At 51.2% G+C, this 13,445-nt stretch overlaps 7 protein-coding genes across 7 annotated transcripts; 4 read left to right on the top strand and 3 right to left on the bottom strand.

Annotated features, from left to right (window-relative positions):
* Positions 1-52: 52 nt before the first annotated feature.
* BJX68DRAFT_226703 (nuclear pore complex component-domain-containing protein) lies at positions 53-1,331 on the bottom strand. Its single transcript, XM_071038556.1, has 3 exons — positions 1,203-1,331; positions 861-1,140; positions 53-805 (listed from the first exon to the last, which is right to left on the bottom strand). Exons 2-3 carry the CDS (start codon positions 1,085-1,087, stop codon positions 232-234), a joined length of 801 nt encoding a protein of 266 aa, XP_070904635.1. The 5' UTR covers positions 1,088-1,140; positions 1,203-1,331; the 3' UTR covers positions 53-231.
* Positions 1,332-1,451: 120 nt separating this feature from the next.
* BJX68DRAFT_226705 (uncharacterized protein) lies at positions 1,452-3,585 on the top strand. The gene is made up of 4 exons (XM_071038557.1): positions 1,452-2,088; positions 2,150-2,523; positions 2,592-3,254; positions 3,320-3,585. Exons 1-4 carry the CDS (start codon positions 1,545-1,547, stop codon positions 3,413-3,415), a joined length of 1,677 nt encoding a protein of 558 aa, XP_070904636.1. The 5' UTR covers positions 1,452-1,544; the 3' UTR covers positions 3,416-3,585.
* On the bottom strand, positions 3,586-4,927 carry BJX68DRAFT_226707 (uncharacterized protein). The gene is made up of 2 exons (XM_071038558.1): positions 4,708-4,927; positions 3,586-4,638 (listed from the first exon to the last, which is right to left on the bottom strand). Exons 1-2 carry the CDS (start codon positions 4,832-4,834, stop codon positions 3,662-3,664), a joined length of 1,104 nt encoding a protein of 367 aa, XP_070904637.1. The 5' UTR covers positions 4,835-4,927; the 3' UTR covers positions 3,586-3,661.
* A 123-nt stretch (positions 4,928-5,050) lies between these two features.
* BJX68DRAFT_262126 (mitochondrial 54S ribosomal protein bL19m) lies at positions 5,051-5,871 on the top strand (the record flags this gene model as incomplete). Its single annotated transcript, XM_071044369.1, has 3 exons — positions 5,051-5,246; positions 5,306-5,687; positions 5,769-5,871. 3 exons carry the CDS (start codon positions 5,051-5,053, stop codon positions 5,869-5,871), a joined length of 681 nt encoding a protein of 226 aa, XP_070904638.1.
* A 745-nt stretch (positions 5,872-6,616) lies between these two features.
* BJX68DRAFT_117917 (uncharacterized protein) lies at positions 6,617-7,234 on the top strand. The gene has a single exon (XM_071036060.1). The coding sequence runs from the start codon at positions 6,822-6,824 to the stop codon at positions 7,143-7,145; it is 324 nt and encodes a 107-aa protein (XP_070904639.1). The 5' UTR covers positions 6,617-6,821; the 3' UTR covers positions 7,146-7,234.
* Positions 7,235-8,110: 876 nt separating this feature from the next.
* On the top strand, positions 8,111-12,123 carry BJX68DRAFT_226711 (putative ABC transporter). The gene has a single exon (XM_071038559.1). It carries the CDS (start codon positions 8,159-8,161, stop codon positions 11,942-11,944), a length of 3,786 nt encoding a protein of 1,261 aa, XP_070904640.1. The 5' UTR covers positions 8,111-8,158; the 3' UTR covers positions 11,945-12,123.
* A 91-nt stretch (positions 12,124-12,214) lies between these two features.
* Positions 12,215-13,235, bottom strand: BJX68DRAFT_226712 (uncharacterized protein; the record flags this gene model as incomplete). The annotated part of the gene is made up of 2 exons (XM_071038560.1): positions 13,215-13,235; positions 12,215-13,160 (listed from the first exon to the last, which is right to left on the bottom strand). A coding segment is annotated over exon 2 (265 nt), but the record flags the coding sequence as incomplete, so codon positions are not given.
* Between the last annotated feature and the right edge of the window lie 210 nt (positions 13,236-13,445).

Consider the following 13,445-nt stretch of genomic DNA (forward strand, 5'->3'; position numbering starts at 1 on the left):
CAAAATAACGTCACTACGAACACTGGAAGGTTGCTCGGTTATTTCATCCAAGTACAGATAACGACGATGGTATTTCTTTCTAACTCATCAAAAACAAAAAATCAGGCCAGCAATGCTCTATGCGCCGGAAATAGAATAATCAGAAAGCGAACCGAAACACCTCTTAAATAATAACATGATTTACATCATTACGCTCGCGTATAGAAGCGCCGCAACCCTAAGCAAATCGAATTAAAGGCTACCGTTGCTAGCAGACAGACGCCTACTCCGCTCATATAGCCATTTGTTGCTCAGTCCCAATGTCCCCTTCTTGCCTGTCACTGGCGAAGGGGTAGATGGCATAATGATCGATTCTTTGAAAGACGAGCTACGGCCTAGCGGGGAAGAGGACCCGAAACTTGGCCTGCGTCCAGTGTCCCTTCCACCATTCGCGACCATCTTATGCAAAAGAGGGCTGGGCGACGGAGAGAAAGGCGTGCCGGAGAACTGACGACTCGATGCGCTCGCGCCGGTAGACAACGGAGATCCCGAAAAGCTAGCTGGGCTACCTGCCCTTGAGCCAGATACCCGATACTTCGGAGGGGTCACATAGGATGTTGCTGGAGCGGGGGAAGAGGTAGCAGAGGGGTCGAGACCGAGGAGAGCACGCTGTGTTGGGGTAAGGGGAATGTCGGAGATTTCATCTTTCGGTCGGAAGAGCGGGTATAAGGCGGCCAGTATGTTGAAGGAAAGCAGCAATTGCACTGTGAGCAGTAACAGGTCGGAGTATGTTGGGATATCCGTTTGCCTCTGAATCCAATGAAAGCTAGGCCAGAACGGTCAGTCAAGCACGATTGGAGTGTCCAATTTATAATACGCACATGGACTTGAAGCTATTTCCAAAGAGCCAGGATGCGAAAAGCATAAAACCATTCGATATAAGCCGCTTTACATTACCATCTCCAAATGTCCCGGCCTGTTGCCGTCGCACAATCTCGTTCAGTTGCGGATGGCGCCATTTTCCAGGAGTACGAACCTCCTCAGAGGCAGGCGCGGGCGCCGGTGGTGCAGCTGGCTTGGGGGTCGAAGGAAGGAAAAGGGATGCCATTGGCGTACACGAAACGAAAGCTTCTGAAGTTGAGCTTTGATTCAAGCATATGACTGAGGATTGATTGTGAGGACTCACCTGGAAAATGAAGACAAAAAAAAATTGCGAAACTTACCTGAACTTAGATAGGATAAGTAGCTTTCGGTTACGCATCCATCTGTCTAAGCGTCTTTTGGGCTCGACCACAAAGAACCACTGAGTGAGTTTCAGGGCAGATCGCAGTGATTGTTTTGGATGCGGGCGGTCTTGCAACCGGAGAGACAGGCGCCTTTACCGCGAGAGCGATGCCCAATCGAGTAATGTGTCCTGAGCGCGCGCTAGTTCACCCCCACATAACACCGAGCGTCTCACGTCATCCAACAGTTACACCTCTGCCTGCTCGGTATAACCTCAAGCTCGGGACTTGATTCCATGCTCTCACGCTGACCCAACGTCTCTTATTGCAGCAAGAGCGAAAATGGCAACGGAAGCATCGATAACCGAACAGCTGGATGGCTTGCTCAACAATGCCCTATCTGACTGGAATATCTACACCAGCTTGATCGCGGGCGCTATTGTCACCCTCACCGTCGTCACTTTCGTTACCTCCAAAGATCCAGAGATCCATCCATTCCTGCTTGCTCGCCAGTCAACCGCATTCCCCGTCCGCCAACCCGGCGAGTCTGCCGCCCACAGGAGCCTGGAGACCCCACATGGGTTCCCGCTGAGATCTGGGTTGAATGTGAAAGACCCCGGCGCTCCCAAATGGACTAGCGGGCGGAACGGCGATCTGCGCGATGTCTGGAAAACTGCGGTGCGTGGAGCGGTTGAAGAAAACAATAGCAGTGGTACGGGAAAACAGGGCAAGATCTACACGGTACTTGGGAAGCAGGCAATTGAGCATTCGCTGGACCAAACAACGGCGGAAATCAATGTCGTTGGAAAGCACTTACAGTCGGCCAATGCGAAGACAGTTGCCGTCTGCCTGACTGATTCGGTTGAGCTTTTGGGGTCTATATTTGGTAAGTTCTTTGGAAGGGGTCTTCGACTGAGTTTCGAACCGTTGCTGATTGAGTTTACTAGCTGGGGCATTCTATGGATTCAAGGTTGTTCTTGTCCCTCACAATCTCGACACGGAGGAACTTTCCGCGCTTTTACAGAAGGTCCAAGCCGACTCTCTGATCGCCGAGGCGGGCGCGGTCGACCTGGCCCTCGTGGCTAAGAAGAATGACAAACTCTCTCATGTTCTCTGGGTCGCAAAACTTGGAAGCAGACATATGGACTGGAACGCTGTGCCCAAGGAAGTACAAGGCCGCCTAGACGTAGCTGTGTGGCATGAGCTTGTTGATGAGAAGAAAGATTTGGCTGGACTGGAAGTACCTGAATGGGACCCTACGTCACCTACACCATCCTTGACCACTCTATGGTCAGGCGAATTCATAGAGTATAAACCAGAGGTAACTTTCTTTGAATCACCCTATTATTCTTCCCATCTATGAGCTCCGTTGACAATCAATCATGACAGAATGTTGTAGCAGGTATTGCTGGTCTAATTTACTCCCTGCCTCGCAACCAACGGCTCAACAGCGGTGACCTCGTTCTATCAATCGACTCTCTATCGCGGCTTTACCCCCTATGCCAAGTGTTTGCTGCTCTCTTCTCCAATGCCTCCGTGGCCCTGAACTCTGTTGCCGGGGGCAATGTCGACTTTGCGCTTGCTACCGTTGGAGTATCTCCCACCGTCATCGTCGCGTCCTCCCGAACGATCTCCGAGTACCACGCGAAGTTCATGAAGCCACACTCCGGGCTGCTTTCCTCCGTTGCTCGTTGGTTCCAGGTCCGCTCACTGGATGCTGGTAATATGCCATCTCAGGGCTTCTTCAGCCGTCTCGCCACTGTCGGACCTACAGCGGAGCTGTCACTTGATAGACTTCGCTTACTCTGCGTTGCACACCGTGTGGATGAGGATCCCACAGTTCGCCTAAGCTATGAGCAATTGACCGACTTAAGGGTGTTCACTGGGGCGCGGGTGGTTTACGCTCTGACTGGCCCTGGCGTCGCTGGCGCCATCTCCCAAACGAATGTCTTTGACTATCGCCGGTTCCCAGGACCCAGCCACTTTGGTGCGCCTCTAAGCACCGTTGAGGTTCTCCTAACTGGTGCTTCTGAAAACACAGAACAAGGATATGTAAGTTTCTTCTAAGAGCTTCTTCGTTTCTAGTTTGGATCTACCTGCTAATACTTTTCCTCTAGCTCACGGTTTCTGGGCCGTCAGTAATCTCTGGGAAGACCACTCTCTCAGTACAGGCTCGTATTCGGGACGATAACACGTTTGACCTATGCTCATGAAGATCACGAGGGCTCCCACACAAAAATGCACCAGTTATTTCGGATATGTGTCATCTTTCTTCAACGCTCCCAATGCTTATGTGCAATGTTAACGGGCACTCGCATGCATATAGCGTGTTTCTGAGGTTGAATTCGTAGCAGAATGCATCAATAATTGAACCAGAAAGAAATATCTTCAAGATACAAGTACAGCTCGGTATAGTTGCTTAATGAATAATATACAAAGATAAGAGTCTTGCCCGATCACTATTTGTGTAGTGCCCGGGCTTGCAAAAGACCAGCTGTGGGAGTTTCATGGGCTTCTCTCGATACAGATATCTTGCTTTCAGCAATGACCTCCCCCAGGATTTTAATCTGTTCCTTGAATGCTGGTGCTATCGTCGGGTCGTTAGCAACCCCACTTACTTCCAGGGCAAGCTTCATTCCATTGTAAATCGGCACAATCCCTCGTAGTTGACGGTCGACACCATCCCAGTTTTCGGGGGTCTTGATAGAACCCGTTTTCCAGCTAGTGAGGAAACGTCGCGCGTAAGCGCGGACTTCGCCATTTGTATCCACCTTGCCATTATTGACAGCGTTGGCAGCGCTGAGCTCCAGTAGTACTCCAATGATAGATGGCTTCCGCTTGGGATCGGCTTTCGATTCTTGGGCCGCGTTTTCCGGCGCCTCCAGCAACCGAGCAAACTGTGACGCAAGGCGATAAGTCTTTTCGAACTTGGGACCCTGGAACTCATTCTTTTGGGCTTGTACGTGGAGCTCGAAGAACAGACGCTGAGCAACATCGACGTGCCCGATGGTCACGCCGGTTTTCGCTGACTGCTTGACGGCCTCGGAGAAATACCCAAGACCATTCGTCGAGCCGGCCTCTGCGAGTATCGATTCGAGGTGATGCGCTTTGAGGACATATCCGGATTCACGGAGCCCAATGAGGAACGGGACAAAGTTGGACCAATTTCCAGTCTCTTTCATGAGATCGATCACCTTCAACGCGTCCTGCTTCGACGGGAGTGAATGTTTGTCGATCGAGCGGAGCTCATATGGTTCCTCATCTGGGCCGACGTACACGGTAATCGGGTTTTCCTTGAGCTTTTGGGCGTTCTGGGGCTTGTATATCAATCGTCGTTGCTCAATGGAGAGAGCATGTGGGATGAAGAGGAGGTCTCGGAATCGGCTAAGGGATGTATCGAGTTCGGATGAAGCCGTCGGGGTCCAGGTAGGGACAGCTATAAATAAGTTAGTGCCGCTGACCTCCTAGGACTCGGCCCTGGTTGGACCGGTCAAGTCTACTTTACCTGCTGTTGACCAGTTGCGTTTTTGCGCAAAGATGTTCATAGACTGACGGACGGTTCTGGAGGTTTGGCAGCGGAGCAGCCTGCCGATGGCGCCGTACGTCATATCGACTTGTGAAGCAAAGGACATCTTTTATGGGCCTGCACTTCAGACTCCAATCCTTCAGATACTCGTACAGCGTCCAGCGATTGGCCTTGTGGTTTGGCTTCGTGAGGTGCTGGCGGCAGAAAAGTTCCTGGGCGGCCAAACATGCAAAAAATCTTGGCGCGGCTTCCGCCTTGTCAGATAATTTGTTCGGTCAACCAGCCAGCAACGGAGAGGTCCCATCATCACCTCGCAGCAGTCATGGCGACCTTTACACAATTGACCCGGCGACCGGGCTGCTTGAGGTCGCTGATGAAGCCGGAATCGATTATCCAGTCTCAACTCAGTCGCCGATCAATCTCGACCGCATATTCCGCGAAGCCGGAACCTGTGCCTCTCCCTGCGAATCTCCCGGCTCAATTCCTCCGTCAATTACCTGAGCGCCTCAGACCTCGTGGTATGTGTCACTCCAATTCTAGCTGCCAATCAATGGAGATGTTCTAACGCGAGGTTCAGAGCCCAAGAAGATCAAGGTCATCGCCCCTCCTCCGTCCGCTTGCAAGAAATGCCCGGATCCTTTAGCCGCAGTAAGAGAGGCGCAATTAGCGGTTCTCGACCCGACCGGCGAGCGTAGAGCGCTCTTTGACTACCGACGGAGCGAACGAAGTGCGAAAGTCGGTGATATCCTACGAGTGACGTTCAAGAACGGCGACCCATTTAATGGCGTTTGCCTGAGTATCAAGCTAGACGGCATTGACACCTCATTCTTGCTACGAAATGAGCTTACGAAAGTTGGAGTCGAAATGTCAATCAAGGCTTTCAGCCCGAATGTGGAAAGCGTCGAGATAGTCAAGAGAACAGAGAAGAGGAAGAGGAGAGCGCGGTTGTATTACATGAGGTGCGTACTATTTCTGTCTTCCGGCCCGAGTGTGCCTTGGGCGCTTGCTTTCCGAGGAAATTAGCTGACGGCTCCGTTTAGAAAACCCAAGCACGACATGCGCAGCGTCGAGAACATTGTGACACAGTACCTTCGACAGAAGTCCGCCCTGACTGGGCAGAGATCCTCCGGCAAGAAGAGGTGATATACATATACACCGGCTATTTGACTCTTTCACGCGCCCTTGTATTTTTAGACCCAGCAAATGTATATTGAATATCATGATGCCTTACTTTTTCGGCATCTTACTTCTTGAGCCAATAAAGTCTCAATCTAAACGGCCGACAGTCAGGAGCGACCTGAACTTGGCTTTTATATCACAGATTGAATCTAGCAAGAAATGATCCATGTGCTTTGATCCTGGTCAACGACGTACATGGACCATTCGCAACTGACGAATCCCGATCCGTGGTCCGACTCCTCATCGTCTTCCCCTGTCAGAGTCTCTGACCTCGACTCCTAACTCATGCCCTTTACGCAGAATCTACTTCCATCCATGAGAAGCACATGAAGGGAACCCGTTTGACATGCGGCTTCGGAACGAGGAAACAACGGCTATTTCCCCGCACTAGGCTAAACAAGCATACTGTCAGCGCGACACTGTGTTCCTACGCTCCACTAATCATCACTCGCAATGGTTTGGGCTGGCGACAACCATCCCCAGGATCTCCATTTTTGCTTTAGCTTGGTCGGCCTGTTCTCGATAATCTCCCCATCCCTCTGAATAAGGGCGGGGCACCAGTTCTCGATGGCACCTAGCCCATGTTTCTGGGCGCCAATCCACTATAATCGCGCCAGGCCTTGGTCAGTGACAGTCGCGAGCACGATTCATCGTATGTCTTGCTAACTGATTGGGCTGGTTTCCGATGCCTGTCCCGCTAAAATTACTCGAACTCTTGGGGATGGATCCGGGCAAGATCTCATTCAAAATGGTTGAATCATCTTCTCATGACAAGACATGCCGACTCACTAAATGGATCCGACCAGTCTCTGGGCGACGCCTACCAACAGTTCGCCTCGATCGGCAGGAATCTGTTAGCCTAAATATTATGACATTTAAACTTATATCCCCCCGTCTTTGAACCTTTGCCTCGCATGACGTCTTCAACGGCCGGAGGTGCGCCTCCGTTTCGAGTCTCGAGTGTATGCTGTCAGGTCGCTACAAGACCGGTGCGAAAGATGGTCCTCTTCTTTCGACAGACATGGACTTTGACGGTTAAAAACCTGCTGGTTGTCCTTGTCCGTCCGTTATTCACGACCATCCTTCGCGCACTAATTCTGCCCGTCTTTTTCGTGGCCTTTATGTCAGATCTCCTAATCCTCAAAACCCACCGTGCCGCCGAGTTATGTCTAACTCTTCGCACACAGATCCTATGCGCGCAATCTGTTCATCCAACCGGCAACTTATGGGATAGGTGAACCGACACGCATACGGTCATTCAGTGATGGGCTGGCCTCGGTTGGTGCGGGAAGAAACAGGCTGATCTTCGTGCACAACGGTCTCGTTGGCGGCCCAATTGAGCAGGTCATAGACGAAGTCGCGGAGCCAGTAAGAGTCAGTCAAAATGAAGTTCACATTCTTGCAGACGAGTCAGAAATGAGACAGTTGTGTCGGACAACACTACGGGGTATGTCCAGGTGTATTGCGGCGGCCATTTTTCATTCGTCCCCAACAGAAGGGCCCAACAAGGCGTGGAACTACACGATAAGAACCGATGCAGTCTTGGGTCAGGGAATAGACGTGGATAGTACCAGCAATGACCAGGAGATTTACCTCCTTCCGTTTCAACGCGCCATAGACTGGGCAATTGCGCGGACGAACTCATCATTCGATGCGAACGATCTTCCTAAAGAGGTCGAGTCCAAACATTCCTACTTCCAGATCCTCTACTGATTATCGCTAGACTTTGGAATATCCTTTTACATCCATGGATCAAGAAGAGCGCGAAGACGATATTCGAATACGGTACATGGGAGCCATCATCGATGTCATTGCCATCGCTATCTTCATTGGAATTGTTGGGGTGACGTATCAACTCACTGGCTTGATTGCGATGGAACGAGAATTGGGTATGAGCCAGTTGATCGACTGTATGATGCCAAATTCGTCCCCGTGGCTATCCCAAGCCGCTCGCTTTTGCGCTGCCCACCTTGCTCTGGATATAGTATACGGACCTGGATGGATCATCATGGGCGGTATTCTGAAAGGCCTTGTATACAGCAGAACCTCGGCTGGGATTACGGTGGTTTATCACATTTTGACTGGTCTTGCGCTGTCGTCTTTCGCCATATTCGGTGCTTCGTTCTTCAAAAGGGCGCAGCTCAGCGGTATCTCCGTCGTCCTTGCCTGCCTTCTTCTCGGTGTGGTGGCTCAAATGGTTCCAGCGAGAAGTAATGGGCCCGTCATCATCCTCAGCCTTTTGTTCCCCTCTATGAATTACGTTTACTTCTCCATTTTCATAGCTCGATGGGAGAGGGAGAATCTCGCGGCAACTCTGACTGAGGCTGCGCCGAACAATCCATGGGGTCTCCCAGGGTTAGCCTTGTGGATTTTTCTGATCATCCAGATCGTCGTCTACCCCATTCTAGCCGCCGTGGTGGAGCGAGTTTTATACGGCACGGCTTCGAAGAATCGCCACCTTTCTGCCCCTGATACTTCCGTAGCCCTGAGCATCAGGAACCTCACTAAGATATACCAGCCAGGATGGTTTTATCGGACCATAGGAAGGTGGTTTGGCAGTAACAGACAGAGCGTACATGCCGTCAACGACCTCTCAATGGATGTCAGTCAGGGACAAATCATGGTACTACTTGGGGCTAATGGATCGGGAAAATCTACGACATTAGATGCCATCGCTGGCTTGTCCAAATTATCATCCGGGATGATCAACATCAACTACGGACATAAAGAGCCCAGGTTCGGCCTTTGCCCGCAAAAGAATGTGCTCTGGGATAATTTGACGGTGAAAGAACACGTCCGGATCTTCAATAGGCTGAAATCGACTGGGAAAGTTGCAAGCGATGGGCAACTCACGCGGCTATTGAAGGATTGTGATCTCGGAAAGAAGCTAAAAGCCCGATCGAAGACACTCTCTGGCGGTCAAAAGAGAAAGGTTCAGCTGGCGATGATGTTTACTGGAGGCTCTTCTGTCTGCTGTGTCGATGAGGTGTCGTCAGGGCTGGATCCGATTTCTCGGAGGAAGATATGGGATATCCTGTTAGCTGAAAGAGGCTATAGGACGATCATACTGACAACCCATTTCCTGGACGAAGCGGACCTTCTCGCCGATCACATTGCAGTTCTCTCAAAAGGCGTGTTGAAAGCCAATGGATCAAGCGTTGAACTGAAGAGCCGTCTGGGTTCCGGTTACCGAATACATGTTCTCAACGTGCCTGGATCCGAACACGCTACTTGGACACGATTTCAAGGTGTACAAAAGGAGGCCCACTTTGACGAAACGGTGTATACAGTCCAAAGCTCTGCTGAAGCGGCACATTTCGTCTCAGAGCTAGAACACGAGGGCGTTACGGAGTATCGCATCAGTGGGCCTACCATAGAAGACGTCTTTCTCAAGGTTGCAAGTGAACTTGACATGGACTCTTCCAGAGAGAATGTGGACTATACACTGGTGTCCACTGCGGAGAGCAACGAGGGAAATACCCAGCGTGGGTCGCTACAACTGCTGACAGGTAAACGAATCGGCTTGGTGCTCCAGGCGTGGCATCTGTTCCGCAAAAGATTGACCATCCTTCGGCGCAATCCGCTTCCTTATATTGCTGCCTTTCTGATTCCCGTAATTGCCGCGGGCCTTGTTACCCTGTTCCTGAATGGGGTTCCACAGCCTGGGTGTTCCGGGGACGACTCCTTCAAGACACCCGAATCTACGCTCGCAGATCAATGGGATGATCTGCTACTCGTCCTAGGTCCATCAGACAGGGTACAGCCTAAACTTCTCGAAAGCTTTGTCCTTTCGATGAGCGAGCGGCTTGACTCCGATACAGGGGAGGTGAACGAGACAGGCGAGACATCCAGCTTCGAATCGCACTTTCATATGGTTCTTAACTACCCGGAATTTACCAACTACATATCGGAAAACTACGAAAATGTGACACCCGGAGGTGTCTATCTTGGGGATTCGCTCTGGGAACCGACTATCGCCTGGAAGGGGGACAATGCCAACTTTCCGCTTGCTGCTATTGTGCAGAATGTCCTAAACCGCCTTGTTACAGGAATGCCTATCAACATTGGCTTTGAATTCTTCGACATTCCCTCGATGCCCGATATTTTCGATGTTCTCCAGCTCATTGTATACTTTGGTCTTGCGATGTCGGTATACCCGGCCCTTTTCGCACTATACCCAAACATTGAACGGCTTCGGAACGTCCGCGCTCTACATTTCAGTAATGGAGTTAGGAGTCTATCTCTATGGCTCGCATACCTCTCCTTCGACTTTTGCATTGTCGTTGCCTCCAGCATCCTTGCAGTCATCATCTTCCGGGTCGCGTCCGATATCTGGTTTCACATTGAATACCTCTTTGTGGTCTTCTTCCTCTACGGGCTGTGCGGCATCCTGTGCTCTTACCTAGTGTCCATCTGCACTCGATCACAGCTGGCAGCCTTTGCGTTCGCGGCCGGCGGACAGTGTGTCATGTTCCTTATCTATTTCATCGCATATATGAGCATCCTTACTTATGCACCTACGGAGAACATCGATTACTACGTCGAGGTTGCGCATTTCACCATCGCCCTGGTGTCCCCGGCAGGAAACCTTCTTCGCGCTATGTTTACTGCCCTAAACGTATTCTCCATCCTCTGCCGGGGCCCTGCGGGCCGAGAGATGGCCTCTTACCCCGGCGAAATCGGCCTCTACGGAGGGCCTATTCTCTATCTTACCTGCCAGTCAATTTTCTTATTTGCTCTTCTGGTCTGGATCGAGGGTGGCTCGCCTATATTTTCCTGGCTTCGATCCCAATCCAAGCCGCAAGACGTGGAAGATAAAGAGCCTGCTGACAGGGATATAGCAGAAGAGGCAGCGCGTGTGTCTAGCACAGAGGATAACCTTCGTCTCTTACACGTCAGCAAGACGTTTAAGAAATTTGTCGCTGTGGAAGATATAACCTTTGGCGTTGGTACGGGAGAGGTTTTTGCACTTCTCGGACCTAATGGCGCGGGCAAGACTACTACGATTTCCCTTATTCGAGGCGATATTCAGCCCACACGCAACGGCGGAGAGATCTTCGTTGACAAAGTATCGGCCTTGAAGCAGCGCGCGGCGGCCCGATCCCGCCTTGGTGTGTGCCCCCAATTCGACGCCATGGACCAGATGACAGTGCTCGAACACCTTATCTTCTATGCTCGCATCCGCGGCGTGCCAGACGTCACACACAATGTCCGCGAAGTCATGAAAGCCGTCGGTCTCACCCCATTCAAGCACCGCATGGCGACAAAGCTCTCTGGCGGAAACAAGCGTAAGCTCTCCCTCGGCATCGCCCTAATGGGCAATCCATCTGTTCTGCTACTCGACGAGCCATCGTCCGGTATGGACGCCGCCTCCAAACGAGTCATGTGGAAAACACTCGCCGCCGTAGCACCAGGACGATCTATCGTCCTCACCACACATTCAATGGAAGAAGCCGACGCCCTCGCCCACCGCGCGGGGATCATGGCCCGACGCATGCTGGCCCTAGGCACGACGGACGCCCTCCGCTCCAAATTCGGAAACATGTACCACGTGCACATCGTCCATGCGCAGGCACCCCACACCTCCGACGAAGACATGGAGTACATCCGTGACTGGGTGATGAAGAACTTCGCAGGCGCCATAATTGAGCAGAAGACATACCATGGACAACTGCGCTTCAGCGTCCCGGCGGAACCATCCCACGACAAGGACAAGGAGAAGTACACCACCGCCGCTACTACCACTACCGCCACTACCGCCACTAGCGACGATGACAAGAGCTCTACAACCCGTGATGTCGACAGTGATCAAATCCACCCGATCTCACTGCACTCGGGTGTGTCAACCCTAGGCGGGTCGCAGGCAGGATCTGAGCTCGCGAAGATGCGAAGTAGTGTGAGTAAATTGTTCTCGCGGCTCGAGCAGGATAAAGCGGCATTGGGGGTGGAGCATTATTCTGTCAGCCAGACGACCCTCGATCAAGTTTTCTTGACTATTGTTGGGAGGCATCATATTCGGGAGGAAAACCCGGGGTAGGGCTTATGGTTATAAAGCCTTCTTTTTTGTTCCCTTTGTCTTGGCTGATTTGATATCCATTTGTCGTTAGTTCCTCCGTTGGAGGCTCATTGGGTTTATACGTTTTAACAAGGCATTCTATATCTTCTCGCGCACTAAATATTCAGCACCACACACCCACAAACCTGAGAGCTCCCCGGGTACTATAGTATTTGACTTCACTCAAATCAGTGTCAAGATCTGCATTCGAATATAATTGCATGGCATTGGCCTATTCAGAGTATCGCCCCCGTTTTTTGCTGGGAAGGTGGGGGAGGGGCCAAAGGCAATCAGACCCAATCAAAATTGGGAATTAGCAGCATCTGTATCACTATAGCATTGGATGATATTGAGATGTTGTTGACTAGACTCTATATCTATATATCTATAATTAGTCGGATGAAGGGGTGTTTGGAGATGTCAGTTACGACATCGCTATTGGGAACCACAACAAAGGTCACCCTGAGGTCTGAATGCAGTTAAATGGTCCCAAGTGCCATTCAGACGCGATGTGAGTCAAGCGCATATCTCTAAGATGTTGGGACATGGATGCGTTTATTAGGAGATCCGAGGAGGCAGATGTTTAGGCGCAGAGTGGCCCACGAGACTTAGTAGGTATGCACCTATTTACAAGGTAGCGTTAACTCTCAGGCTAAGTGTTCAGACCATGAGACTGTGCTGTTGGCAAGGAGAAAAACACGACCCTGCTGAATTGATTGCTGGCAGATATGCAAAAGGTTTACCACGCGCTGGGAGCCAGGCATGCGCCCTGCGACATAAGTACGCCCTGCGGCATGGGTTTCGTATGCTGTACTACGTCTTGATAAGATATCACAACCAGGAAGAAGGCAAGCCGGCAGGAGCACGAGGACAATCCTTGACCGCCACAAGCCAAGCGACCTGAGCGTGGCAAACATGAAGACTCATGTGGGCTCTTTGTCTCCAACTCCATATGCATAGTCATAGACGAGGAACGAATCTGATAGATAAACAGTTGTGCAGGGTTCCTTGTCTGTGACGGTCATGCGGTGAGAGACGAGCCCACGTTTTCGTCACATTCCATTCCCGACTGCAGGCCAAACCCTTACTGGTTATGATCCGTCGAGTATGCAGACTGTGCGTGGGGACTCGGGAGGTTTCAGGTTGGAGACTCGAGAGTCGAGAGTGTTGTGGATATCTGCTCTTCACATTGAGAGAGGTGTTTGATCCAGACGAAAAGCAATTGAGATCCAAGTTGCTGATTGTAGTGTAGCCGCATCGCGTACCTAGTTCCCAAAGGGGAAGAAAAGGAGGAATCCAAAGAGTTCCAAAAGTTGCGGGGAACCTGAACTGGCCGCGGTTTTTCTCCGGACAAAATTCCCTTCCTCCACATCAAAGATTCCACGGATGACCACCTCTCCTCGGAACTTCTGACTCACAACATCTCATCTCGCTCTTTTTAATAATCAATTGCCTGAATAGCCTAGTGATCTCAACGAAAATG

Source organism: Aspergillus pseudodeflectus (genome assembly GCF_044049435.1).
Source record: "Aspergillus pseudodeflectus strain CBS 756.74 chromosome Unknown BJX68scaffold_3, whole genome shotgun sequence".
NCBI lineage: Eukaryota > Fungi > Ascomycota > Eurotiomycetes > Eurotiales > Aspergillaceae > Aspergillus > Aspergillus pseudodeflectus.

Coding starts and splice junctions, on each gene's coding strand:
- BJX68DRAFT_226707 (XM_071038558.1), bottom strand. CDS start 4,834: ATGTCCTTTGCTTCACAAGTCGATATGACGTACGGCGCCATCGGCAGG. Junction 4,639..4,707: donor ACGCAACTGGTCAACAGCAG/GTAAAGTAGACT, acceptor ACTTATTTATAG/CTGTCCCTACCTGGACCCCG.
- BJX68DRAFT_226703 (XM_071038556.1), bottom strand. CDS start 1,087: ATGGCATCCCTTTTCCTTCCTTCGACCCCCAAGCCAGCTGCACCACCG. Junction 806..860: donor GGAAATAGCTTCAAGTCCAT/GTGCGTATTATA, acceptor GTTCTGGCCTAG/CTTTCATTGGATTCAGAGGC.
- BJX68DRAFT_226711 (XM_071038559.1), top strand. CDS start 8,159: ATGAATTACGTTTACTTCTCCATTTTCATAGCTCGATGGGAGAGGGAG.
- BJX68DRAFT_226705 (XM_071038557.1), top strand. CDS start 1,545: ATGGCAACGGAAGCATCGATAACCGAACAGCTGGATGGCTTGCTCAAC. Junction 2,524..2,591: donor TCATAGAGTATAAACCAGAG/GTAACTTTCTTT, acceptor CAATCATGACAG/AATGTTGTAGCAGGTATTGC. Junction 3,255..3,319: donor AAAACACAGAACAAGGATAT/GTAAGTTTCTTC, acceptor CTTTTCCTCTAG/CTCACGGTTTCTGGGCCGTC.
- BJX68DRAFT_117917 (XM_071036060.1), top strand. CDS start 6,822: ATGACGTCTTCAACGGCCGGAGGTGCGCCTCCGTTTCGAGTCTCGAGT.